Below are 27,993 nucleotides of genomic sequence, written 5' to 3'. Positions count from 1 at the left end.
GCCAGCCAGACTGCCTCTTAACGCCTTCATCCAGCCCTAGGTAAATACCTCCCACCACGCAGTTAGGGAGCACTTTATCCAAAATGATTAACTGACTGCCTAATTACCAGAACTCCAAGTTCCTTAGTTACAAAGCATTCCTCAAAACTATTTAATCAGCACTTCAGGAAAGAGTCACCACATGAACATCATACTGCTTTAAAAACAAGCACGGTTTTATCTCATTTGCAAGGGGAGCAGCCTTGATGAAGGCAGCCCTACAGCCCAGCACCCTGCCCCACGGAGCCGGGCGAGAGGAAGTCTCACAGCAGACTCACCTGTGGAGCAGAGCCAAGCTGCAGGAAAGGCAACAGCCCCGTTGCTGATGGATCCTCCCTGCTTTCAGCCAGCCGAGGGGAGCAAAGCCAAAGCACAGCAAGGCTGCTCCCAGCAGCTTTAAAGAGCTGGGACCCACACTGCTCCAGGGCTCCTTCGTTGCACTGGAACGTGATCCTCACCAGGCTGTGCTCCTGTGCTCCGAGGGCTGTTGGGCTTGCCCTGGCAGGAGACCAGGACAGGGTTTCTCTCCTGATGTGTCCCCTGGTCCATCACAGCCCAGCTCCAGCCCTTGCTGCTGTGCAGACCAGCCAGGAGGGGGATGCACAGTGCCCCATGTGCCAGCAGTTCTCTACCAAGAAGAAACAGGCTGGGAACGGATGCTCTAGGGTGTGTGGAACAGTATTCCCCATTGAACCAAGAAATTGCCCCATATTGATCATGGCAGCTGAGACGGCCACGGACACCAGCTATAGGCCTGGTAATAAACACAGACCCTGCAGAGCATGGGACAGAGTCTGGGCAGATCTTGGACTAGAAACTTGGCGTTTTCGTAACAGGACTCAGATTTTTAATGCTGAGCACTACCTACCAGCAGGAAGGTAATGGGACCCATGATTGTGCTGAGCTTACCAGCATGGGAAGAATTTCTTCTTGGAGCCCAGACCTCTAATGCCAGCTAGGCTGTATGGAAATAGAGGCTATGCTGCTGCTCTGATGAGGGAGAGGGGGAGAAAACCTCTACCCTTATGGATTATTTTGGGTATGATGGATTTCCCAAGCAGTGGCAGCTAAAAGAGCCCTTGAGAGACAGGGAAGAGCAGCTCATGTCAACAGAAAGCCATTTTTCTCATTCCACAAAGCCAGGGGACTCTCCAGAATAAGGTAGAGACTAGGGAAGAACATTTCATCTCTCATCTCAACAGGGCCATGTGGGATTTAGGACTTGCTCATTTCAGCAAGGGCTGAGCACTGGAAGTGACACAGAGGAGTGAAAGCTTGCCTAAAGAAATAGCAAGTGCAGATTTTCAGGCACTGCTGGGTGGATCCTGCAGCCAAGGCCAAGGGCTGTAGAAAGCAATTTCACATCACCGTTGACTGCAAGCATCATCAATCTGCTACTGAAGGTCATCCCTTCCCTTGCAACACACCTGCCTCTGTACAGGTACAGGACAAGCCCCAAAAATCATCTACTTCAACAGAGTTTGGTATAGTTTTGCTTGGGGCTTGGCTTCCTCTGCCAGCAGCTCAGTGAAGTGACCCAAGTCATCGTAGAGCCAACATCATCACTGCTCTGCAGCCAGAGAAGTACCAGGGACAGGCAGCTGAAGGGGGTAGGGGGGCTGCTGCATTCAGTAGCTGCCTGCACTTAGACTCGATCAAACGTAACATGGAACTGCACCCTTTGGTGACCAAGTCCCTCCTTCAGAGGTGTCCAAATGACGAGGGAGCAAAGTCCCATTGGTTTTCAGTTTTAAAGACAAATAGAACAAAATCTTTTAAAATTTGGACTGACATGCAGAAGTAAGTTTAGGGGGTTCAGTGCTGTGAGACCAGGGGGAGAAAGAGTCTGCAAACCCTTTGTAGGCTGCAGGGCATAGAATTGCATGGGGGGAGGACTAGTCATGCCTGAGGCCACTTTGCAGCCTCAGCCTGCAGAGAAAATACAGCCACAGAGATGCACTTTCTATGTTTATTGCATGCAGAAGAATGACCCAACTGGAAAACACTCTGGCTCTCCCCCCTTTCTGGGCATAACCATGTTTTAACCTACTGCCAGTGGAGTTCTCTCAATCAACCCCCCTTTGCTGTCACAGCAGCACCCAGGGGACTGCGGGGACCCCCGTGTGTCGGGCCCTTACACGCTCACGATCACACTTTCTTCCTCGCAAGACCAAGCTGCGTCGGGAAGCAGAGATAGCTAAGATAGAAGAGTATGCAGCCCTAAATGCTAGACGCTCCATTCCTGTGATCGCTGCTGCCTCCATGTGGAGAAGTGTTTTGAAGGGATGAACTCCTGGAAGGAACCAGATCCAGTACGTGCCTGAACCCATTCAATGCCTGAACCGGGAGAGCCTGGGGGAACGGCTTGCCTGGTGGTACCGCTGATACCCCTCGGACGTGGCTGGGAGCAGCAGGAGGCTGCTCAGTGAATCCTTCTGGCAGAGAGCCATGGCCTCCTTGTAATTTATCTTCTCTTTAGTGATGGGGTCAATGAGATCTTTCTCATAGTTGGACTCATCCTGGAGCCTGTTGGCCAGGTCACCCGTTATCATCCCTGTCTGGGCAGCTTCCAGCACAGGGATGCGACCAGTTTTCTTGGGATCGATGAGCCCTCCAGTTAGATGCTGGACTTCCAGATAGGGGAAAGCGCTGTCCTTGGTCATCCATCCCTTCTGAACTGCTTCCCCCACAGACAGCCTTCGCTTGGTCACTGGGTCCTCAATCCCTGTGAAAGCTTTCTGGGCATTGAGCAGTCTCTGCATGTAGGTCCTGTCAATCAGCCCCCTCTCGATCGCCTTGTGGACTGAGAAACGGTCCCGAGAAATGAGGTCTATGATGCCCCCCGTGGCAGCCTGGGCTTCCAGGAGCTTCTGAGCCGTCATGGGATCAAGCAGCTTCTTTGCAACAGCAGTCTTGATGTTGTACTTGGTGTCAGTGGTGGTGTCGTACACCCCGGCGATGGGGGACGTGTCATCACAGAAGCCCTTCTGCGAGGCTGTGGGGAAGAAGCTTTGGGTTTGGTGGGTGGTGGGTGATGAGACCGGGGATTTAGAGATGATGGAGCCAATAGAGAGGGACGGGGAAGGCTTGGATTCCCCAGCCACCAGCAAGGCGAATTCGGAGATGGGAATCTTGCCATCCCGGTACAGCTGGTACTCCTCCTTTGTGATCCTCCTCAGCCTTAGTGCATCATCGATGGAGTACTGCTTCCCACTTTTCTTGTCAAGGAGAACTGAGACTTCCCCGTTTGGGCCCAGGGTGGTGACTTCCTCCCAGTCACACTCCAGCTCTTGCAGCTGGATGTACTGGCCTCTGTCTATGATACCTCTCTTATAGGCCTCATAAGGGGACATATCCTTCCCTGTCTCAGGGTCCAATATAGAGATCTTGGTGGAGAGGTTTGTCTCTCTCATCTGGGTCTCATGATTGATTTCTTCCCGGTTGACCCTTGACTGGAGATCTCGAATGAACCTCTCCTTGTTGTAGATCTGGTCCTTCTCCCTAAGGATGTCTGCCTCCAGCAGGGAAAACTCATGTTCCAGCTGCTTCTTCTTCTGCCTGTCATTCTCAGTCCGTTGGTTGAGAAGTTTGGACTCCTCCCGAAGGAAGAGGACTTTCTGCTGCTTCTGCCTCTCCAGCTCCCGCAGTTCACTCTCCAAGTTGGCTCTCTCCTGGATGGCCAGGTTCCTGGCTTTCTGCAGTTCCGTCTCTTCACGAGCCCATGTCCTCTTCATGCCTTCAGCTCTCTCGATCTTCTCCCTGAGCCGCCGTACCTCCTCTTCTGCCTTTTGCTTCGACCCTCTCTCCCTGTTCAGCAGCTCCCAGATGCGTGCACGTTCACTCTCCAGTGCTCTGTCCTTTTCCACTCGAATCACCTCCTTGTAGATGGTCTTCTCCTGGGATTTTGTTTTCTGCAGGACATCAACTTGCATGTGCAGGTTCTTACATTCTCTCTGCAAGTTCAGCACCTCCATCTTCTCACGGTCCAGCTCCAAGCGCAGGTTGCTGGCAGACTGTGCGAGGACTGGATCCTTCTCCAACTTGACCACTTCTTCCATAATGATCTTTTCTTGCACTGGGGCTGGGCTCTCCTCCAGCTCCTTTATTTTCAACGTAATTTGTCTCATCTCCTTCTCCAGTGCAAGCCTCTTGCTTCGATCCTCCTGAAAGTTGAGCAACTTCTCTTGCTCTTCCACCAGTGCACGAACCTGTTGCACATCACGTTCCAGACGACGCCTGTTGCTCACCTCCTCGTCCAGACTCCGACTCAGCCTGTTGTGCTCATCTCGGAGCTTTGGATCCTTTTGAGTCAGTATCACCTCTTGGACAACTACCTTTTCCTCTGGCTTTCGCCTCTCCAGTAGCATGTATTTATTCTGCAAGTCATAAATTGCATCCTCTGCAGCTCTCCTCTTTTGAGACATGTTACGCACCTCTTGACGGAGGCGATCAGCTTCTTTTTCCAAGAGTGGATCGTTCTCATATCGGATGACTTCCTTGTTGACCAGCTTGGTTTCCACCTTGGATCTCTCCCTCTTCCATTCATCCCTTTCACCCTGCAGCCTAATGAGCTGCTCTTGGGTCCTGCCGTTGGTGTTCACTAGTTCATTGAGCTGTTGTTTCAGCCTGTCAATTTCTCTAAGAATCTCTGGACTCTTCTCATGTTTTACCACCTCCTCTATAACCTCCTTAAGCTCCACCACTGGTTTCTGTGACCTGAGGACATTGAGCTCTGCTAAGGCCTCTTCCACTTCACTGTCAATCTTTGTCCTTTTCAGAGTAACTTCCTGCAGCTCCCTTTTCAGGTGTGCAATTTGCCGCTCCGTTTCAGGATCCACCAGGAAAATCTCATTGACTCTCTCTTTGACTTCTATCCTTGGTTTTTGCTTCTCTGCAATACTGTACTGGCTCTGCAGCTCTCCCAGCTCTCCTGTAAGCATCAAGTTCTTGCTCCTCTCTTCTTCAATTAGAGTTTTAAGCTTGGAAGACTCTCTCAATAACTCTGGGTCCTGCTCTACCTGCTTCACCTCCTTAACAATAATTTTGGGTTCTGCTGTTTCAATTAGTCTTTCCACATCCTCAATCTTGTTCTTCACCTTCAATATTGCTTCTTCTGCAGATTTCCTCTTGAAGGATTCCTCATCAATTTGTAGCTGCAGGGTCCTAACAGACTTCAGCATCTCTGGGTTTTTCTCCAGTTTGATCAGCTCCTTCACCACCACTTTCTCTCGGATATTTGGCTGCTTTCGCTCCAGCATGTGCAGCTCTCTCTTACGCTGCTCAAGTTCAGAAGCAGCGGCCAAGCTTTCCTGCTGGAGACGTTTGATCTCCTGACGAAGACTGGCTGCTTGGCTATCCAGGCTTGGATCTTTCTCAATTTTTGTGACCTCTTTGGTGAGGAGTTGGGCAGGGACAACCTTCTTCTCACTCTCCATTTGGGCAAGCTTCCGGCTCATCACTTCAATGTCTTCTTGCAGGCTCTGCCTCTTTTTGCCTTCCTCTTCAATCTGCTGCGCCATCTTAGACACGTTGCTCTCCACCTGTGGGTCTCTGTAATATTCTATCACCTCCTTTTCTTCCACTCTTTCAATGGGCTTCTGAGTCTTCAACATTAGCAGCTTCTTTCTGTGTTCCTCCAGGTCCTCTTCAATCTTGGCCACTTTCCTCCTTTCCTCCTCCAGCTGTGATTTCAACCCTTCAGATTCCGTGCTTGTTGTGGCTTTGTTTTCAGACTGCTGGTTTTGCTCATGTACAGCTTCAATGTCCTCATGCACTTCCTTCTGCAAGGGAAAAACAAAAAAGAATTTAAAAAAAAGGCAGGGAAACTGAGTCACTCTTTGAATGTGGTGCGGAGGCCTTTTCCATGACAAGGCAGGGTAGAAGACAGAACTGGTACAGAAACCCCAGGGAGTGTCCAAATAAGGCTGCTTGTAAATGGCAAACGAGAACACATTCCCACCATCTCAAGCAACTGACTTGGTGGGTCTTCCCCTTGTCAGGGAGGTGCTGCAGCAGCCCGCAAAGGTGCTTTGTGCTGTTGTATCTGCAGCTAAGGGAGGGTAACATGGCCAGTCCCTGTTCGTGGTAGCATCACAGAGCTCTCCAGCTTAACGTCTTGTCCTTGCTGAGCCCACTGAATGAAAGCCATCCAGACCAGAGACCTTTCCTACAGGTGAATCCAGCCCTAGAAAGGCATAAAAGTCCTATTGCTTTGAAGTGTTTCCAGAAGGCTGTGAGCACTAAATTCCAACCACAAATCTAGAATTCTCAGTCTGTGAACATTGATTAGATATAGCTGAGAACCGGACTTAAGAGCCCTAATTCGAATTTTTTTCCTAGCGTAAACATTCCCACCAGCTGATGCTTACAGCTTCAGTAAACAGTTGAGGGCCCACAGAGGTGACGAATGCCACAACCTAAGATCAGTGTCAGTGAAACTGTGGTTACTCATGGTCTTTTTCTCACAGGGGTTTCCATTCCTGCCCTTCCTCACACCTGGATGTGGAGTTCCAGGGAGGGGAGGGGGGATCCCAGGCTTAGCAGATTGCTTACAGCTTTAGAAAGATCATTTCAAACACCAATCTGGAGAACTCCAATCTTGCCATGAGCTGTTAGCCCGTACCTTCTCAACAATCTTCTTGGCAAACTCCAGCCGGCTGAGCTGCTGTTTATTTTCTGCTGCCAGCTCCATGTAGAGCTTGGTTACATCATTTTCCTGAAAAAGAAACAGCGTTGAGAGGCTTGTCCCCCTCACCCTGCCACAGCTCTGTTGGGTGGCACACTCTCCCACCCCTCCTTTCACCTGGACGCACTTAGTGTACTGCACTATTCCAGGGATTAGTGTCTTCACATCTGACTTTCTAGAGACACCGAGACACAGAGTCTAAGGATTCACGTAGGAGATCCTGTCCCCTTTATCTGAATGCCTGTTAGATGCCTGCTAGCCTACACAGGGTCCAGACTTCCAAATTCACCTTGGGCCACACATGGATGGCAGCTGGCAAATAGCCCAAGATGATGCACAGGAACTGGGATGTAACTGGGAAGAGCACACAGGAGCTCTGGCTCAGTCCTGTCCCCAGTACCTGCTCACCTGTTCTGCCCAGGCAGATGGAAGTCAGTCTTTAATGCACTACTAAAACAGGTCCCCAGATTTGGAGAAAAGGTGACACAACAAACACTATTTAGCAGTAATACTCAGAAAGGTGGAAAATGACCTGCTCTTTGCCATGCTTCTGCAGGGCTGAGACAAAGGTTTGAGGGCCTCCTCTAAACCCACTCCCAGAAAAAGCATTGGACTCCTCTGGAAATAGAGCTGTTTCTACAGAGACCTGTTATATATTTAAATACCAAGTCATACTCAAATCTCAAGGGAGATCTGCCAAAACACTAACAACCTACATTATACTTGTTGATCCCAAATGCAGAAAATGGGTAAATAAGAGGGTTTGGAGGAGAACATCAAATTCACCTACATCAAGGGATGCCTGTGCAAGCGCACACACACCTAACCTGTAAGTTTTATCTTCACAGACAATATGGTAAGGAGGCATCATCAGCAATCTCAACCAAAGGTACCAGACACAGCCCTAATTCTGGATCTCACGTGCTGCTTTGCCCCATAGACAAAGAGATCACGGATGACATCTGTCCTTGGGATTACAACCATGATCAGCTGTGGCTTTAAAAGTGGATTAAGGCCTTGCAGAGCACATGGGGCTTGGGTAAGAGCTAGGCAACAGTTTCCATGCCTTTGTCTTAACATTTTACCTGGGCCTGGATGCTTTCTTGTAGGGGGGTCACACGCAGCCTCTTTGCAGCAAAGTCAGTCAGGGTAGGGTCCAGAGAAGAGCTGTATTTGCCTGCTTGGAGTTCATAGTCCTGTTCAGAGCAGAAACAGAAGACTCAGTTGGGATCTCTCAAGTGAGACGCTAAGGGTGTGCTACATGGGAAAACCCAGCCGTACATTGAGGGTGGACTGCACGTTCCGGGATAGTCTGACCACTGCGTTCTTCTCGGGCTCCTTGCTTTTGATCTCCTCCAACAGCCTCTGCAGGAGAGACACATGATGTTAAGGACAGATTGAGATACAGCAATCCAGCAATACCCTTGCAGGCAAGAGTGGTAGCTCAGCCTGGTACCGAAGGAAAGGTGGAAAGAGCAAGACATTTAGGAAAGCCTCCTGGGCTTTAAAGGATCTCAGCAGCACTCACTGGCCCAGGACCTGCCTCACTGATTTATCATGAGATAAATACCAGCCAACACAGAGACCTTCACATCTCATCACCTGAGCTAGTCAGTTTAGGATCTGCTCAAGGAGAGAAAGATGCAGGACCCAGATGCAACATCTCAGCCCAAGGTACAATCTTTCAGGATCTGGGTGTGCCCTCTCCGTGGAGAGGATATCAACCTAGGGGTGACTAGCATAGATGACGACAACAGCGCTGCAGATGAACACAGTTGGGCAAGATACATAATCTGTGGGCTGCAATCCATAGTCTCCTTGTTCTAGTTCATTCACCGTGATGGGTGGAGTGCACAACTAGGAGCTGGTTGGTACTATTTTGCATACCATTCACACGCAAATTCCCCCATCCCTGTAAACCGTTACAGATTATAACGCTTGCCCTGGAACATACCTTCTGTGCCTGCAGCTTGTAATTGATCTGGCTTGGCCCATCGGTGGTCTTCACTTGGTGCTTGGGTAGGTTGTTCATCCAGAACATCAGGTTCTCATTGGAGTTTTGGAACTGCTGGTAGGTGAGGCTGATATTTCTGAGGGTCTTCTCTCTGCACAGCACAAAGGTGAACAGGAACATTAAGGGCAAAGGTAAAGATTCATGTGCAAGTTCCTAAAAAGACACTATGATGAAAATATCACTATAACAAACACCAAGATAATAAAAACAAGGGGGTGACAACTGGTCCCTGGGTAGGGAACACAACACTGCGCACATCAGGTTTGCTACTGCAGAGTGAACACAACTTGCGAGTTGAGAGAAGGAAAAAGGCAGGCAACCAGCAGCAATTGTTGTGAGAAGTGTTAAGCACCAGGGTCTCTCTGGGCAGGGTCACTGCGTCAGGCAGAGGCCAGCAGACAGCTACTTCAGACTGCCTTCCTGCAGCCATCTGGAAGCTCAAAGCCTGTGCTATGCATCGGAATGTGGCAACTGCACAGCAGGACAGATGTGGTCCCTAGATGTGGTCAGGATCAGGGTCCCGCAATGAAGAACATACTCTTGGGACTCTGACTAATGCTGGTCTGTGTTAGCTAAGAGGAGAAGGGATGATGCCATAGCTCCTCACCGCTGATCCAGCTGGTCCGCAACAGCATGGTAGCGATCATTGAGGAGCTGCACCTCCCGCTTCTGCCGGGGCAGGTCAGGGCAGTACTCCTGGAAATTGTTCTGCACGGCGCTGCAGCTGTGCTCAGCATCCTTGAGCCCCCGGTTCAGCTTCAGCACACAGTCCTCTTGGGCCACCAGGTCCCGCTTCATCTTCTGCAGGGGAGCAAGACACCTCCAGGTTTGCACCAGTCGATGCACCAACCAGAAATACCCTCCATAACACTGTTACTAACTGTGCAGCACCTGGGGGCTAGTCAGGCTCTCCAAGATAGACATGCAACATGGAAGAGATGGAGCAGTGAGACTTATGCAGTAAAGAAGGTGGGAAGCGAGGTGGGTTGGACGGTGCATGGAGCAGAAGGCAGAAGTTTTGGGGAAGGCAAAAAAGGATCACGGTGAGTCAAGGGTGAGAGCTAATGATGGGGCAGGGAGAATGGGAGCAGGAAAGAATAGGGATGGGTGTGTGGCAGAGCACCAGAGGTTAGATGCTAAGGAGTTCATCATGTATTTTAGGGACCCCAAAGGTAACCTGAGAGGGACAGAGCTTTCTGCTAGCCAGTGAGTGCAGGTCAGCCTGCAACACCAACGTCAAGCCTCCAAGGAACAAGTCCTTAGAAAGGCTTCATCGTTGGCACCTTGAGGTTCTCAAATAAGTTAAGTCCAATTCTCCCCACCATTGCTACCTGAGCTCAGAGATCTCCTTTCCCGAACAAAGAGCCTGATGTTCTCCTACCTGCAGATCGTTGGCCCGATCCTGCAGGGCATTGGGGGATGCAGGAATGATGCTATCCTGAGCCAGCTTGGCCTCAAACGTGCTGACAATCTTGTCTGTGTTCTCAATCTGAGTCTCCAGGTTCAGGGCAGCCTTAGCCCTGGGGAAGGGAAAAACGACAGCACAAGGTTAGCTACAGAAGACCCCATTCTTCTCTTTTTCTCTCCAATCTTGCATGTCTAAGCTTATTTAACATCAGAGCTTCTACAGCATAGCAGAGAACAAGCCATATGCACTCAGAACCCTGTCTTGCTGCCCAGAAGTCAGATGTATTGCATTTCACTGCACACAGCAGAGCCAGGAGACACACCCATCGTGGTGGACTTTCCACAGTGGGGGGATCTGACCACAGATTAAATACAGGAACTCCTTCAGAGGTGCCTTTGATGATGGACGGAAGGTTTCCAACCTGCCCTGGGCTAGATGGACCTCAACCAATGCCCACATAGACCAAACACATTTTCTCTCATGCTTTTGTGTTGACACCTCTGTGCAAGGACTTCCACGCCTCATCCCCATCAGGCCTTGCCATCACCACTCACTTCTCGTTGTACAGGCTGGAGAGCATATTGACATCATTGTATTTGCTCCTGAGGGCATTCAACGTGACAGGGAGCTGGGAAGCTGAGGTGCCGGTGGGTTTCTTGGAAAGGTAGGTCTCACACTCCTTCTGCAAGGCATCCTTGGCTGCCCCCAGGTTCTCAAGTTTCTTTGTTGTTTCCTAGCACATCAGATGGGAGCAGAGTCACTGAACAGAGTCATAACAGTGCTGTTGCGAAAATGTATCTCCCTCAGGGGCGGATTTTGCTGTGGGGCTAAGGGTGCGGTAGCCCTCTTATAAGGTGTTGGCCCTTGGGGCACAGCCCCGTCCAGACTGTGGCTGTCTGGCAATGGCAGGCTGTGGGAAAGAGATCAAAACAGACAAAGATGGAAGAAGCCTATCTGCCTGAGTCCATCCTTCTGCCAGGGCCAGATAAATACCCACAGATGAAGACGTAACAAGCTGAACTACTATAGACCCAGACCTTATCCCAGAGGAAAGGAGGGGGGCTCCAGGACACTGCCTCTTTTCCTGTCCCCCTCACATCTACCAGTCTGTACTCCCCATCAGGTGAGTCAAAGCTGGTCCTTGGATTAATTCCTTCTATCCCTTTTTTTTTTTTTATGCTACAGACTTGAGAGTGAAGGGTGACAGCATCCCCATGACAAGGCTGAGGAGTCCCCAAGACTGGCGTCTGGTCCACAGCTCTGAAATGAATGGACCATATTGCTACAGAGCTGAGCCATGGGAAGGACTCCCATTTCTCTAGGGTTTGGCTTAACCTGTCCCATTTCAAGGGCTCGAGCCAGCCTGAAACCCTTACAACTGCAGCACAGGTTTCTCCTTCAAAGCACTGGCTGTCATCTCCTGTGTAATTCCTACGTCACTTCTGTTTTGGGCCAAGGACACAGTGCTACCAAACTCATCCTGCTCCAACCCGCCCGCAGCAGCACACACCTGCTGGTGTTTGATCCTCCTGGCAAGGTCATCTGTGGGATCACTGTAGTTCACTGGAGACCTCACTCGGTTCAAGACCTCCTTCTCTACCTGGACCAGGTCCTTGCCAACACAATCCAGGCTACCGAGAAGCTGGTCAGCTTGCGGATCATCCTGGATTACAGGGGGGGTCCTGGACAGAGCTGCAGTGAGACACAGCTTAGGTTAATCCCCGTTTCTCATCTGCCACTCCAGCCTTGGTTCACAGCCCTTTCCCTGAGCTCTCCCATACGTGGTCCCTAAAGCTCCAACTCCGTCTCATGCCAGTCCTGCTGCAAAGCTCTGCCCTTTATGTTCTGCAGCTCTGAAGCACACAGGCTTCTCCTGAGCATGTGATTTTGATGCAACCATGAACAAGTTCACATTTCTAATCCACAGAGCATCATGCACATGCACATGCCTGCCCATGGCAAAGGCTTAGGAAAACGGTTTTAGCTCTGCCCCGGCCAGCCAGAGCTCAAGTCCAAAGGAGGACAAAGACAGCCATGTGCTGCCATGCACATACATCTCTGCTCAGCTTTGCTGGGAGCTTTTTGAACTACAGCGGTGGGAGTAACGCAGCCAGCCAGGGAACAGGATTTAGCCATGGCTGCCTGCTTATTCCACAGCCCCCAGCTAGGGAAGAGAACTGTGAGGGACTCAGATTCCAAAGAAGGTTTAATTAAAGCTTCTGGATAGGCACATCCCCCTGCAACCCTGAATACTGCTAAATACCTCAACTGTTGATGGAGCTGGAGGGTTGATCTCAAAGGTCTGAGAAGGGCAACATAGAGTTTAAGTGAATTGCCAGAGATCACGCAGTGAGTCCTTGGCAGCGCCAGGAGTCAGGTTATCCCATCGGCTGCTCTTTTCCATAGAGCAGAAGGCATCCGCACGCCAACCCACAGGTGCCTCTGCCTGCCTGGGTGGGTGCTCTGCTTCCAGCCAGGTCTGGGAGCTCTGCAAGGGAGGTGCATGGGCTTGCTTTGGAGAGGGCTTGACTAACCAGCTGACATACCTTGCTGGCTGGGTTGAACCTGCTCCTTGTGGCTGCGTCTCAGGGTGCTCTGAACCACCGCTCGCTTCTGCTTCACCGCGTTCAGTTCCCCTTCCAGCCTGTGAGCAGAGAGGAGCATCGTCAGCCACCGGCACGGGAAACTGCTGCGCTGAGCAAGCCCCGGCAGAGCCCAACCCGGGAGCTGCTTCGTGCCTCTGCCGGGGAAGTGTTCCCAAACACCGGGGAAGGTGTTCCCAAAGGCCAGAGCAGGCTGAGACCCTGCAGCCTGTTGTAACTCAGAGATGTCCCTTAGGAAAGGGGACAACAGCAAGCTCAGCTGGATGGTTCGAGCAGCTGGCTTCTCCCAATGGAGCCAGTGTTTCCCAGCTCTTGCCAGATGCTAACAAAGCTGGAAATTTATTTCATATCTCTGCAGTGCTTCACAAGAAGTGAGTACAAGTAGCTGCTTCTGTGGCTGCAGCCCTGAAAACACCAACTCTCATTTGTAAGGATGGTTCCCTTCTAATGAAACTAGAGCTGGGATCAGCAGCAGCTGGAAGGACCAAAAAAACTTCTGGGTGGGAGAAGACTGATGGAACCAGGAGGAGCGGCCTTTGAAGGCCCAGGCTAGTTCACATCCCTGCTGTAGACTGCTCCAGCTAAACACCATGCTCTAAAACCAGCAAGTCCCAGCTTGCCCGGTTGTTGTCAGATGAGGGCTGTCCCTCTGCAGGGCCAGGACATAGCTCCATGCAGAGGGACTGAATGGTGGAACAGGCTGGGAAATGAAACAAAGACAAATATTTTGCGTGTTGGAAGGGAAGCAAACACTGGGAAATTAAACAAGCTGCCAGATGTGGCATGAAAAGGGGAAGAGTTTTCCAGGCAAAACCTGCAGAGCTGTTATCCAGGAGGATGTTGCAAACTTTTTCTTTCCTGTTTGAAAACACACGTGAAAACCATAAATCCAAAGGATTCAGTATATGTGGGATGTGTGAAGGGGGATACGCACTCAGAAAGAGCAACACAATGAAGTAATCCCGCCCCTGTCACGGACATATCCAAGTAACTCTGAATCTGGGCTATGAGCCTTTCCACAGCACTTGAGCAGCCCTGATTTATCCAAGCACCCGGGGACATGACTAAAAAGGTAATGCCAAAGCTCCCTGCACCACCACCCCATCCTGTGGGAACCACAGAAGCTGGCTGAGCAAACAGCAGTAGACTCCACAGTGGTTCAAGGAACATTTCTCAGTCTCCAGCTGGGGCTGGCTGAGAGGAGATACCACAGATAACTCTGTCCTGTTTGGCAAGTCCCAAGCTCCAGACTGATTCTGCAATGAATTTAGTCAAACCTATGCGAGTCACATGTTTGGGTGAAGAAATCAAGCCTGACTGCCAGAAAACTCTTCGACAGCAAGGTCCATGCAGCGTGCAGTGCTGTCGAAGAATGGCAGGAACCTGGATGAGATACTTGGGTGCAGGGAACAATCCTTCTCCTGGAGGGATTTCGTGCTAGACAGTCAAGAGGTCTGTTCCCAGCTGCTATTTCTCTGCAGTTGAGGCAGTCATGCTGGCTATGACCTAAGAGCAAGTCTGAACATCTCTCTGGGTCAAGCTCTCCACTGCACACTCACCTATTGACCTTGTCTATGGACTCAGGGTCTGGTGGAGGGATGGAGAAGCAAGCAGAAGGTGCCTCCTGGACCACACCAGTGCTGCTCTGCACCACCCACATCTCTGGGTTGCTGTTGTCCTTCAAAGTGTACTTGTCACCTCTTGCCAGCTGTACCTGGGACAAAGACACAAAATCCAGTGAAAGGCTTGGCTTTCCGGCACTAGGCCAGTTCCTCCCACCGTGGAGCCAAGATCTGGAGCAACGGAAGAACCACCCAGTTGCCTGCCTCTTCTGAAGATACTGCTAGTCAAGCCCTCACCTCCCCAGCATCCCAGTCACAGAGGGTGTCCAAGGTGAGGGGCTGGGAGGGACGCATCCTGCGCAGTTTCAGTGGGCTGATCTCTTTGCTCCTTCTCTTCAGGTCAGTGATGCTCTTCTCTGCCTGCTTCACCACCTTCTCCTCGTTCTAGACAAAACAGGGAAGACAGTGGTTGTGAACAGGTTTGGATGAGAAGAAAAGGGGGGGTTGTCACACTACAGTGGGTACACTGAGGCCAGTTGTCCATCATGTGTGGTCACTGCTGGGATGGAGTCAGAAGTATCTCCATTCTTGACCCCTCCATGTCCCTTCTTCCCCTTTTCATTATCAACGCTCTCCTAGGTTTCCTTCGCTCGCAGCAGATCTGCTCTTGAAGGCACAGCCTGAGTTAACCTTAGGTTATCCCACACCGTCATATTAAATCTTCTGAAGAAGTTTTTCTTCTCAGAAATGGAACAGAACAAGATGTGGCCACATTCCAGTGTTAGAAGGTACCAAGATCCCAGGCACATCTTGGGAGCACAATGTATTAAATGCATGGGAAGATACCACGTTGAATGTGTCCCCTCCCTCTCTCCCAGGCAAATGTTCCTTCCTTATCTGCATCTCACCCCTGAGATCAGATTTCTTTATTCCCTCCCTTGCCCTTGGCTCATGAGAGTGCTGAGGAGATGGGAGAACCTTTCCCCTCTGCTTGGATGCCGGCAGCTCACGCTCTCTGCAGGCCCTCTAATCCAAGAGTCTCACGTTTAGGAGAACGCACAGCTCCTCCCTGCACTTCTCCGTTACTCTGATGGTGACCTGAAGCCTGGCTGTGTGCCACTGATGGGGACCAGTGCCTTCCCAGGGGTCACTGCCCCACAGCATGAGCAGCGTAGACCTTCTGGGGCTATAGGGACTCAGCATCCAGATCACAGTATTACCATGGGCTTCCCCCTCTCTAGCACAGAGCTGGGGTGAGCTGTCCCGGTAGGGTTATATGCCCATGTCTTCCCCTTCCCCGCTGTTATTTACTGGGGAGGTTGTAATGTTTTGTCTGCCCCTCGGGTCTGGCTAGTGCCACCAGCCCCGAAGACCTCACCTCCAGCTGAAGCAGCAGATCTGACACCACTCCAGGGCTGTCTTTGTTGAACTTGCTGTATTTGGTGTCCAGGTCAGAGTTCATCTTCTTCAGGGAGCAGCTCACAGCCTCAGCATCATCCTGGAACTGGAGGTGTGGGTAGGAAAACAGTCAAGGATGGGAGGACATTAATATCTCCAAGTCCAGTGGGGGGTATCTGTTCCCAGCGTCTCTCCTACAACCCGTCTGGCGCTCACAAGACCCTACAGACCACCCCAGAGCGTGTGCTTGGACAAGGACCCTCCATCTCCTGAGCCACAGGCAAATAATCCCAAACAAAGTCCCAGGTAACGACAGCAAGCAAACCCTCCTCTGCCCCTCGTCTCCAAGCCAGCGCACTAACACAACAGGGCTGATGAGACGAGCTGGGAACCAGTCCTTCACTGCAGCACTAAAGGACTGTGTTTTGAGGGGTGTTTTCTCAAAATACCCTGATTAGGTGCAAGCAAAGGATCTCCCATCCTCATCCCTTTGCTGTCTCCCTTCCCAGCCTGACCCTGCAGCCCCACGGCCCGTGCTCTGCTCATTGCTTTTTACCTTCTTATAGCTCTCCACGCTTTTCAGTTGACTCTCCTGGCAAATGCAGAGATTCAGGAAATTCTGCCACTCGTTCTTCAAGGCTTCCTGGTGAGCCTGTGGTGGGACAGAGCACAACTCAGTGGGCTCCAGCTAGTCCTACGTCCCCCACCAGCGGTCTCCTTTCCCCAGAAGTCCCAGAGATCAGAGGAAGAGTAAAGACCACTGTTGAGCGGAGGCAAAACTATGCCCAGGCATTGCCTGATGCTGAACCTGAGCAAGCGTATTGCTCCACAAGGACCTGGCCCATACAGAGCAGCCACCATTTCTCAAGGGGTCTCAGCTCCAGTGGTGCGGGTGGCCGTGAGCCCACCTCGGCTTGCCACTGCATCTGCAGGCTTGGAAATACAACCTTGGAGGCTGGGAGCTGGTTTCACCTGGTAGAGGTCATGCTGTGCCATAGCTGGAGTTTCACAGCAGTGTGAACGTGGCTGCATTGACCACATGTCCGAGCACCAGACCAGGAGCTGGTCCCAGCACACAGATGTTAGCCACTATCTCCTGGAGGTTTCTGAAGGGGTGAAGACCCTGCACTGCCCCCAGCCTCCCCATAGGGCTGGAGCAGGCGGAAAGATGCTGCAGTACAGTTGGCACAGTGTGGGAGGGAAGAGTAACATAGCGGCTCTGCAGAAGAGGTGAAGAGGTCTCTTCCAACCTGTCTCCTGGCTCTTGATCCACAAGTTATGGAAAGCAATCTCATTCTTTTATAGGGTTTGAGAGGAGACGCCCTTTCCCTACCTGGATAGGCTTGACAGCTGGGTGCTTTAGCTCAATCATCCTGTCCCCATCATCCTGAAGATGGTTCACAAACTCCTCCTGGCTGAGCAGCTCATTGGACTTGAAGTCCTGAAGGGGAAGAGAAATTTCATGACAGTGGGAGCACGCAGGGAGCACAGAGCGGTCTCCTGGGGCACCAAATCCCATGTAGCAGAGAAAAGGCTCCCAAAGCATAGACATCCTTGTTTGTTTGTTTGTTTTTAAAAAAAGAAGGGGCTAGGCAAAGCTAAAACAAACTAGGCACGCTTGGGCCTCAGAAAGCATCAGGGCATTCATTCAAAGAGCATTTTCCTAAGCAATTATCCCTCTCTCCTTCCTGGTCCCAGCATGTAGTAGTCACGGGATGTTGTACTTTGGATGTTGAGGCTGACGTGACGCTGAGCCCTTCCCTCCCCTCTGACCGGTGAGCCTCACCGACAGCTCTGTAATGTATGATCCCACGTGCCAGCTCAGGGGACGGGAGGGGACACACAGAGTCGTTCATCCTTAACTCCAGCGTGGACCCAGAGCGTGTCTTCCACCTCTGTTTCTGTGCCCAGCGCTATCAGGCTGCCCTGGGAAAGCACCAGGCTCAGCGCTGGTGGTGGATGTCTAGGAGGCTGGGATCCACCCTGCAAATTTCCTGCCCCAATGGCAGGACAAGCTACCAACCCCAAGAGCTCACCTCATACTCCCGACGCACGCTCTGGACGTCCATCATTTGGTCACTCCAGTCCTGCTTCAGGATCCTGGTCTGCTGGTCTGTCAGGTAGCCCAGCTCCTTGGTGCAGCCCTGGAGGTGGTGGTACAGGCTGCCCAGGCTCTGCCCTCGCCAGATGGAGGCTTTCTGCCCATGCACAGAGAGAGACAGCATTGGTGCTCGGGCTGAAGAGCCCCTTTCCCCTCCTCCTCCTCCTCCCCAGGACCCCACTCGCGTTGCACATCCACCAGGAGATTCCCAGAGACCTCGGTGAGACATCTGCCGCTGCTTGCTCTTATCTCATGGGGCTGCCATTCCCTTTCCCTCCTTCACAGACAGGATATGTTTGTCTAACCAGAATCTCAGGTGTGGGCTGATGCCTCGGGCAGTCTGAGAGCTGGCCCAGTTCTGCTATATTTCTCACAAATGCCATTCTTCAGCGTTAACCTTTACGGGCCCAGCTGGCTAAACCCAGGACCTTCTTCCTGGCCACCTCCTTTGCTCCAGCTGCTTGTTTCCTCTCTGAAGCCCTTGTCAGGGATCAGTGCAAGCCTCAACATTTGCAATCCTGATTTGGAACAGCCCATGGGCTGGGACAGGGTTTCCCGCTGTCACATCCGTAACCCTGCGCTCACAGACACACAGGCAACTCCAGATCAATGATCCACGAAGAGGAGAGACACAGATCTCCCCCACAGCATTCCCCTGAGGGTAGCAAGCGTGCACTCAATTTACACCCATTCCAAGGTGGGGAGGAAATGGGGAAAGAAAATGAGGGACACAACTTCACTGTGTAAGACCAGAGGTGGCTCCTGCCCTGAGCTGGACATTCCCAGTCCATTGGGGAAGGTGTTACTCTGCTGTATGACCCCATCTGTCCAGAAAACCACTGGGAAGCTTACCAGCAAGTCCTTGTACTGGCTCTTTAAATCTGCCACATCCTGGGTTACAACATGGCCAAAACCAAGGGAAAAAAAAGAGAAAACAGCAGTTACCAAAATACCATCAGCAGTAGATACTGATGAGCTGTTTTATGGACGATGCTTTAGAAACCATTCAGGAACCACCTCCCTGGCCCCTACATGGCTTGATCTGTCCGAGCTCAGGTCTCCTCTGTGCAGAACAAGGGTGGATTTTCACCATGAAGAGAAGCAGATGGGACACGCAGCCAGACAGCGAGCAGAGCCCGCAGGGTGCCAAGCGAAGCCAATAGGAACAAGGAGGGGACGGAGGGTGCCTTACCCCGGAGCGGAGGTTCTTGATCTGGAGGCCATAGGCTTCAATCTCCTTCTGGAGGATGTTGTGCTCAGCTATTTGCTTTTCCAGCTCTGACATGCCAGGGCCATACTGTCCCGCATTGACTTGTTTCTGTGCAAGAGGAGTTAGGCAGAGACTAAAGCAAAAGACTTTATTTCAGGGAGAAACCCCAGTGAGTGCTGGCAGGGTATGAAAAGTTCTGGTATCTGATAGCAGTTGAGGAGGAAGGGAAGGGATCTTCTTGTTCTTTACCGTGATTGCTGTTGGTTGCCATTTCCCCAGCTATACACAGGGGCAAAGATAACCAGGCTATACAACCCTGGTGTACAAACCTAAGCTGAACCAGCCACCCATGGTGACATGCACTGGATGCACATAGTTACCATCCAACTTTCAAGGGAATCCAAGTTGACTCCAAACTGGGCACTCCACATACATACCCAAGACCTTGCAGCGTGAAACCCTAGAATGTAGGGCTATAAAGTCCTTGAAGACTTCTCTTTCATCCCACAGCAGGGCATCTCTACCTGATCCCCCTCTCCAGTAGCTCTTAATCTGAAAGGGTCAATCAAGAAGGTCCTCCAGAGGGTTTTAAGAGGTGGAAGGAGAGTTCTTCCCCTACCCAGAGTTACTTCCATCACCCCCAACATCCCTGCATGATGCTGAGCACATGACGGCTGACAGAGCCCTACAGGCTATAGCGGACATGATCTGGCCTTGCAGGAGCTGGGAGATACATCTAAAACCACGTGCTGTTACCATCTTTTCGTCCAGGATCCTGGCCCAGTCTACCCTGGGCCCCACATCAGGGATGTTCAGTTGTTCGTAGAGGGCCCGGTACTCTGCACACAGCTGTGTCACGCGGTCATGGAGCTGCTGGATGCTGCCAAGGAGAAAAGGCACACGTGTCTCTGTCAGTTTGGAAGGGGGAGAACGAAGTTGGGTTTGTGAAGCCCAGATTTCACTCATAAGGCCCAGGTTACTTCGTTGTCCCTTTATGACACCAGCCTCCTTCAGCAGTGGAGGCATTTGTCCTGGTGCTCTCCATCTCCAGGGATGTCTCAGGAATTACAACCCAAGAGGAAGCTGTAGGGAGATCAGGGCTGTCGCTTCCCAGCTAGAAAACAACTCTTTTGCCTCCTGATTTTCACCTAGAAGGGCTGGACAGAGACGGGGAGCAAAACCCCAGAGGCCAACTGAAGCTCTTCTCCCATTCAAACACCCAACTTTGCTTAACTGAAAGGCATTAATTTTAGGAAAGGCAGAGAAAAACGAGATTTGCCCTGGGATTGGGACCACATTTTAGCTCTGCATTTTTCTGGTACCTTTTACAAGAGCTCCCAAATAAGACTGGGTGATCACTCTGGCATCCACCCTGCACACCACATCTTCACAATATATTGGCAGAAGCCCTGATTTGAAGGCTAAAGTCTGTAGGAAGGGTGAAACTCTACCTCTCACGGCAACAACTGGAGCTCAGTCTAGATCCTAGGGGTGTTCCCAATTGCTCGGTGCCCCCATCACACCAGTCTCCCACTCTGTACTCACTCTTTCTCTATCTCAGTAGCCTGAGGGTGTTTCAGCCGCTTGGCGCGGTCCACGTCCAGAAAGAGGTCCTTCAGAAGGGTCTCTGCTTCCTTCAGGTTCCTGGCGTTCTCCGGCTGAAACTCAAAAGCCTTGCTCTTCTGGTGATTGCTGACATCCTGGAGACCAGCGATGACAGAGAAAAAAACCTGGTTGGACTACTCAGACCTCACAACCCTCTCCTTGGCCAACACAGTGGACCCGATGCTCAACACACCAACCACAGAGAAACCCCGGTGCGAGGGTGCAGCTGGGGAGCGTATGCCCTGCCAAGCTGCCTGCTTCAGCATCTCTCCCACCCAGAGGACCAGTACGGGTCAGGCTGGCTGCCTGCCTCTGGGGTTGCTGAGAGGCACAGGGCTGTGCTGCTGTAGGTGAGACAGCCTTGGCTGTGGGAAGCATGAGGCACTGAGCAGAAAGCACTGAGGGTAGAATTTGGGAGGCCCCGGTATGCAGCCCCAGGGCCTGGGAGGCTCTGCGGGGTGCTCTGTTCCTCCCCAGCCTTGAGTCAGCCCCCAAACTTGCACCAGCAAGCTGATGCACAGAGCAGACACCTGACCTGTTATCCTAGACACTGCATTTCTAGACAAAGCCTTTCACCTTCCCACCACACTCTGCCACAGCTCACCTGCTTGAGTCTGGACTGTGTCTCCAGGATGTCCTTCTCCACCTGGTCAGCATTTGTCTGCATGCGGGAGATGAGCATGGCCAGCTCATTTGTTGAGGACCTGAGAGATGAAGCAGCAAAGCAGAGGAGTGGGTGAAGGCAATTCTCACCCTCTTCATCACTGCCCAGCACCTGACACAGGTGTGGTTCTTCAGGCCTTTCCGCCATGTCCTCCTGGTCTCCAGAGAAAGTCTAAGCTGTGGCCAAAGGCAAGGATACATACAAGTGGTGGATGCCCAGCTGTTGCCTTCAGCCAAGTGAAGGTAAAAGGTGGTGCGTTCAGAGGGTGCGGGCGGTGGCTTTTTGCACACCACGCAGCTCATCCGCACAACTCCTTGCCACAGGACACCGCAGATGCTCAAAAGTTTGTGTGAATTCAAAAAGCATTGAAGGAGAAATAAAAAAAAAAGAAAAGAAAAACAAAATCACTGTAGGGCTCTGAAATGCACCGACACCACATCTGGGTTGGGAAGACCCGAAGCCACAGACAGCCGGAAGCCAGGAGAGCACCCTGCAGAGGCAGCACAACATGCTCTCCCTGTTCGGAGGAGCTTCCCTGGGTGCCTGCCCTTGGCTGCTGGTAGAGGTGGGCGAGATGGCCCTTCAGACTAACCTAGAACAACCATCCCACGGTCTCGTTTCATGCAAAGTGCTCTGCAGTTCAGCCCACTGAGATGCTGGAGCGCCCAGTGCCACCCCAAGACTGGGCTGCAGTGGACAAGGACTTGCTATGCAGACTACAAGTGCCTCTGGGCACTGTGTAGGCTGTTGCAGTCATGCTGCTTTCAGGGCTTGGGGACAAATTTCCCAATGCCATAGCACAACTACCAGTCCTCCTCGCCCCAGTGAAGACTCACTGAAGGTCCCCAGCAGACCATTCCCTATTGTCTCTCACCTTGGTGCCATCACACAACCAATGGGTACCATCATGGCCCTTATTCCATCACTGCTATTGTGAATGAGCACCCAGAGCCCTGCTGAAAGAGCTGGATCCAGAGCCCGCAGCAAGGCACAGGATGGTTCCCAAAACTCCCTGCAGACAAGGAAGCACAAACCTTGGTGCCACCTTTATCCTCGTGTCCTGTTGTTTCTAATAGCACCTGCCCCTGAGGACAGTGCCGGCCCTACCCTCCAGGCAGGGCGAGTGCAGCGCTGCCAGGATGTGGGCGAGCAGATGCGGGAGGGTGTGGACCGATAGCACCATCCAGGCACTCCAGCCCTTGGATGACTGCTGATGGGACAAAGTTCAGCAGAGGCTCAGCTCGGTTACATGCCCACTCTGTGGCCTGAGACCAGAAGGAAGGAGTTTGAGCAGCAACAATGCTATGTTGCACAGGGGTCAGTTGGTACAACCTGCCCTGTGCCTTTGGTGGAGGAAGAAGGTAGGAGAAAGGTGATGTCCTGCAGCAGAGCCATCCACATCTGCCCTCCAGCCATGTGGTTTCCTTCCTAGCCCCTGAATCCAGCAAAGGACAGAGGGAAGCGGTTCCCTTAATGGCTCCGTCATTGTTCCAGCTATTCCACGGTTCATACCAAAGGCTAGCACGGATGCTGGGATGTTCATTCACTACAGCCCCAAGTGACTGTAAAGTGCCAGTGAGTGTTACGGTCACCCCAAGCCAAGCACTTGGATGCCACAGACAGAGCCTGTGTTTCAAGTCAGCTCAGCCCACACCGACCGCAGCTGAGCCCATGTAACTCCAGAGGCACAGCCCCAGCACTCCTGCTCACAGCATCCTCCTGTCCCCTTTCTCCGACTCCTCCCTTGGTTTTGATTTCCCAAGAGGGCGGCGTGGGCCTGCGACGCAGCAGCTCCCAGCTGCCTCGGGGGGGGGCTTTGGGTTGGCAGCATCTCCTGGCCATGCCTCAGCTTCCCTGCCTGCAAAATGCATGTCAGCAAAGTAAACGGGGGATTGCTGCACTCTGGCAGTGCCCTCTTCTACAGGGTCTAATTCCAGGGATCATAGAGCCAAAGAGCCCAAGCAGGGCATTCATCACCATCAAAGCATCACTGCCTGCTACAACCTGTCTTTTATATCTCATTTAAACATCCCTCCTACCCCATCTGTGCCCCACAGATGCCTTTCCTGGGGTAAGCTGCGGCACTCAGGGAGACGAAGGGCGGTCCCAAGTCCCGGCACAACAGGGTGGATGGGAGCGGCGCAGAGCTAGGTCTCGGTCCCCGTGAGCCTGAGCCTGCAGCAGGCTGGAAGCCCTAGGAGGTACCCCCTCCCCAAGAGGTTACACAATCTCCCACTCATCCCTGACACGCCTGGAATGAGGTGGTGTTGTCCCATGAGCAAATACTTGAGCACCACCCAAATTTCCTGCCTGGGCTCTCTGTGCAGGGAGGAGAGAGTGAGTCACGGGCTGGCTGCCATCCCAGGGGATGGATGCCTCTCCCCATGCGCCGGGGAGAGCACCATCCACCCGAGAGGTCTGGCTGAATTCAGCTCCCCCCTGGGAATAGCGTGAATGGGGTGTCCAGTTTGAGCCCAGTTGTGATGTGACCACAGATACATCTGCGCCATTCCAAGAGGGGAAGAGTGAGGCTCTGTCCTTCCCAGGGAGGGTAGACTGCCAATAAAATCCTGCTGATTCCTGATGGCATTCCCTTCCTGGCTGAAGGAAAGGCTGGGACACCCCATCTCTTGGTTCGCAAGGCTGGATACACGAATCAGCTTGGTTTAGGCCAAGCCACAACAAAACTATGGACTGAAAAGACCTCAACGATCTCCCAGTCGCAGGAGCTCAGCATTGCCCATCCCCAGCCTGCACTGCCTTCGCACTGCACGGGGCACCTGAGGTTAGAAACAAAGATCAGGTTGTTTGCAACAACGTCCTCAGGGAAGAAGTGATGATTCTTGGAGAGCATCTTCTCAGGAGCAGAGGGGGTCTCCCCTGAGTGTCCTGGAGCGAGGAGCCAAGAGGTCTCCGTGCCAGCCAAGGGAGGAAGCCTGGCAGAGGAGGAGACAGACCTTGTAGCCAGCAGCTGGTGGAAAGGGGCTTCTCCAGCCCTGCAAGCAGCTAAACCACTTCAGTCTGCAAAAGAGCAGTCTGGATGCTTGAGGAGTGCTGAAGCCAGGTAAGGGATGTCCCGGGAGAAGAGGGATGTCTACATGCTATCCTGGGAGCCTGAGGAAGGCCCAATTCATGAGTGGAGAAGCCATCTGTCCTCAGCTGAGCCTCCCACCCTCGTCATGCTCCTTGGTCAAGGTGGGAGTGATGCTGGGGAACCTGCTCGGTCTGCGCACACTCGGAGAAGGGCCCAAACCACCACAGACTCTCCTATCCCAACCACGGACCGTGCCGAGAGGAGAGCGAGCTTCTCCTGTCCGTGCCAACACCCATCCACACAGCCTGCGGTGACAGGGATGCTTCACCATCCTTCCTCAGGTCTGTCCCTCCTGCCCCATCCCTGCTGCCCCCAGGAGAAGCCCTCGCTCAACGAGAGCTGGCCACAGCCAGGCCCCATGTTTTAGGGTGAAGATAGTGACACTTGGGCTGCAGAGAGGCAGCCTGGCATCAGCTGGGATATGAGGAGCCACAAGCTCACCCATGCTCATGTCGGGCATCCCTCGGCCTCCCGGGGCTCAGGTCCGACTCCATGCACAGCGCGTGCATACAGCCGCAGCCCCGGGCTGGCTGAGATGGCTGAGGGCAACGCTCAGCAGAGCTCCTCCTGCTCCTCCTCCTCAAGAGCCAGGACAGGCCTCCTCCCTACGGCTATCTCATGCCTAGAAGAGGGAGAGCACTATTATTATCATTATTAATTAGTTCATTTCTCATACCACTTTCTGCCTCCTAGACAGTCCAACAGCACGCAAGGGACAGTGTCTCATAGCAGGAGCAGGACCGTCCCCCACTCCTGCCAGAGCACATTTGGGCAGGATCACAGCACCCATCCCCTTCAGTCCCTGACCCCCTCCGTCCCTTCCTTCCAGGGAACTTTGCTTTGTGGCCACAAGGCAGACCCCAAAGCTGTTCTCCCCAACATGCAGAAGTCCTTGCACACTCTGATCTGCCAGCCTGAGCCGCTCACAGCAGACCACCAACAACCTCCTGCCAGCGTTGGGTTAGTCTCCTGAGCTCATGCCTGTCTCCCCAGGGACCACACTGCTCTAGGCTGATCGGGGAGAAGCAGAGAGAGGCAGTGGCAGAAACAGCAATGCCAGGAGACAATTAAACCAGGAGGTGACTTGCCATCCACTTCCAAAACCACCCACGGCCTTTGTCAAGATTGCACCCGGGCAGCCAGTCCAGTCAGATCTCATTCAGTTCCACCTTCTCCTGAATTTTCCCTTTCAGCCCCACAGTGTGCCTCCTCCTAGAGCAGGGCACAGCGAGGATGCTCCTCGGGGACAAACCTGTGCTTGCTACTGCCTCCCTGGGATGCATCCACCAAGTGGAGACAGCAAAGGCCCCTGCGAGTCGGGATGCTCAACCCCACGGTCCCAAGGACCAAGATGAGGTACCTCTCTAGGGGTCCGTGCCAGCAGCGGCACCCGCTAATCGGGAACCCCCGAAGGCAGGGAACCTTGACTGCTGCTGAGGTTCTGGCCTCGGGGCCACCAGGAGCAGCTATGGGCCACCAACATTTTCTTGGGGCCATCTGCAGAGTGTGTGCCGGCAGCTGGTCCTGAGACAACTCATTCACCTTCATTTTCTCAGCTAATATGGGCGCTGACCAAGCCCCGGGCCATGGCCAAGCCAATTAGCCTTTGTCTGATGGTCGGTGCCTCCTAAAACAAGCACAACTAGCCCAGTAATTGCCACGCTTCTGGCTCCAGCCTCCATCCTGCACAGGGAAGAGGTGTGAGGTCTCGCTGGGATGCATTGCGACCGCAGTTATCCCGAGAGGCTCACGCCGGGGGAGAACCTGGCCCAAACCCTCCCGCGGCACCACGTGGGCTGCTGCGAGCTGTCCCCAGGAAGCCTCACGCGAAATCCCCAGCCCAGGTTTAGAAGCCAGCATGCAGCACAGGCTGGGGAGGTGGACAGATTGCATTAGCAAGACCAAAACCAGAGGCTGACACAGCTCCGGAGCTTCCAGGGAGGTGTCTCACTGCAGTCAGGCCCCAACAAAGGCTTGGTGTTTCGTAGGGCCCCAAATCTGTCTTCACGATGAGTTTGTGAGTGCTCAGCAGAAGCTTCCTATGGTGGGGCAGAGGGCCGGCTCCTGACATCCACACCCTCCTCAGGGGCTGTTTGCTAACGTTGGGTTTGGCCCCCATAAACGGCGCGGTTGGGTGCCAGCACCGTGTTGTGTCCACCCAGGCGTCTGTACGCACACCACGCCAGGCTGCTGCCCTCGGTGGTCCCAAGTGACGGGGCCAGCACCCCCTTCTCCCTGCAGGTCCCCTCCTCTTCCAAACAAGCCCCTTTGCAATTTCCTCAGCCTCTAACCCTGGCTGGGGACAGGGATTCCCGCAGAATCAGTCCACTAACACCAGGAAATGCAAAATTGCTGAGGGAGGGTGGAAAAAACCCCGGAGTTAGCAGCTGCAGCTTAAGGGAGGGATGAGCACTCTCTCTGCAGGAGCACCCCCTGCTCCTAGGGAAGCATCCTGGTCCCACGCCACATCTCGCTCCCCAGAGCTTAGGGAATATCTTCAGAGGAGGACATGGCTGTCAGATCCTTTTGGTGCTGCCTTGTACAGGTCTGAAAGAGGCAACCTCAGCTATTCGATAACCCAGCCTGTCACCAGGATGCATTAGAGCAGACACCAGCAAACCCACTCCTCACCCATCTTCACCACCTGAGCAGCACCAAACTGAGCACCCTTCTCCAGGGATCCCAGGTCCCAGGGCAGCATCATACCAACCTTACACAACTGGGATCTCAAATCCAGGCTGGTATCTGCTTCATCATCAAGCAGATCTTTGCTCCACCCAAGCAAAGAGACTGCGTTTATTTTCCCTAGTCATACCTGCCCAAAAGGGGCTTTGCACCTCCCTGCTCAATTAACGCAGCTCCGAGCACATCTTCAGGCACTGCACAAATACTTCTGGGCTGGAGCACAAAGCCCACCGAAGACAAGGACGACAGCTGGGGCAGCACTTTTGGGCATCTCCCAGCGAGCCCCAACTTTCTGGCTGCTCCACAAAGACTGATGGTTCTTAGGGTGGCTTAGGAGACATCAAGCGAGTTCCCTCGTCTTCCCCCAGGGTGCACAGGACAGCTTAGAGAGAGGAGAGGAGTCACACTTACTTGCTAGGCTTGGCGGGGGAACCTCTGTTGGGGGAACTTCTGCTCGGGGAGCCTTTGCCCACCCCCTTGAACATGTTGGCGAGGTCCCAGCTGGTCTCCCAGAGTCTGCAAAGTCGTCGTGGGCGCCGGCTCTCTGCTCCAGTCTGTCGGGATGGAATGACAAGACTCAGCGAGGGAAGGTCGGCGGCACGCTAAAGAGCAGTTTCTGGGAGGCTCCTCCCCAAACACGGGTGAGCAGCAGCAGAGATGGAGGCACATATGAAAAAATGACTCGAAAAACCAGTTTGGGGTGGAAAGAGCAGAGCCCCAGAGGGAGAACGGGAGACCTCGCCCTGGCTTGGAGAGTGTTTTGGCACACACAGCCACAACCGTGCAGCAGTTTCCCAGCAGAGGGGCAGAGAGCACGGCCTTTGCAGGGAGGAAAAGTCTGCGAACGCGACTTCGAGGGAGTGCACTGCGACTACTGAAACACATTTTAAAGCATCTTCTTGCATTAGCTGTTTAAAATACTAGA

The 27,993-nt window shown here is 52.8% G+C and overlaps 1 protein-coding gene across 1 annotated transcript; it reads right to left on the bottom strand.

Moving 5' to 3' along the window:
• Positions 1-2,369: 2,369 nt before the first annotated feature.
• EVPL (envoplakin) lies at positions 2,370-27,553 on the bottom strand. Its single transcript, XM_059828211.1, has 22 exons — positions 27,480-27,553; positions 21,230-21,329; positions 20,566-20,720; positions 19,777-19,900; positions 19,003-19,128; positions 18,663-18,701; positions 17,746-17,907; positions 17,043-17,150; positions 16,266-16,361; positions 15,690-15,815; positions 14,609-14,755; positions 14,309-14,463; positions 12,693-12,790; positions 11,657-11,838; positions 10,701-10,879; positions 10,120-10,258; positions 9,346-9,539; positions 8,679-8,829; positions 8,006-8,089; positions 7,810-7,920; positions 6,662-6,754; positions 2,370-5,819 (listed from the first exon to the last, which is right to left on the bottom strand). Exons 1-22 carry the CDS (start codon positions 27,551-27,553, stop codon positions 2,370-2,372), a joined length of 6,093 nt encoding a protein of 2,030 aa, XP_059684194.1.
• Positions 27,554-27,993: the final 440 nt, after the last annotated feature.

Source organism: Gavia stellata, chromosome 22 (assembly GCF_030936135.1).
Source record: "Gavia stellata isolate bGavSte3 chromosome 22, bGavSte3.hap2, whole genome shotgun sequence".
Classification (NCBI taxonomy): Eukaryota; Metazoa; Chordata; class Aves; order Gaviiformes; family Gaviidae; genus Gavia; species Gavia stellata.
Note: the sequence above shows the minus strand (reverse complement) of the source record. Positions and strands in the feature narration are given on the sequence as shown.

Coding starts and splice junctions, on each gene's coding strand:
- EVPL (XM_059828211.1), bottom strand. CDS start 27,553: ATGTTCAAGGGGGTGGGCAAAGGCTCCCCGAGCAGAAGTTCCCCCAAC. Junction 9,540..10,119: donor ATCGGGCCAACGATCTGCAG/GTAGGAGAACAT, acceptor GCTCCCCTGCAG/AAGATGAAGCGGGACCTGGT. Junction 5,820..6,661: donor CCAAGAAGATTGTTGAGAAG/GTACGGGCTAAC, acceptor TTTCCCTTGCAG/AAGGAAGTGCATGAGGACAT.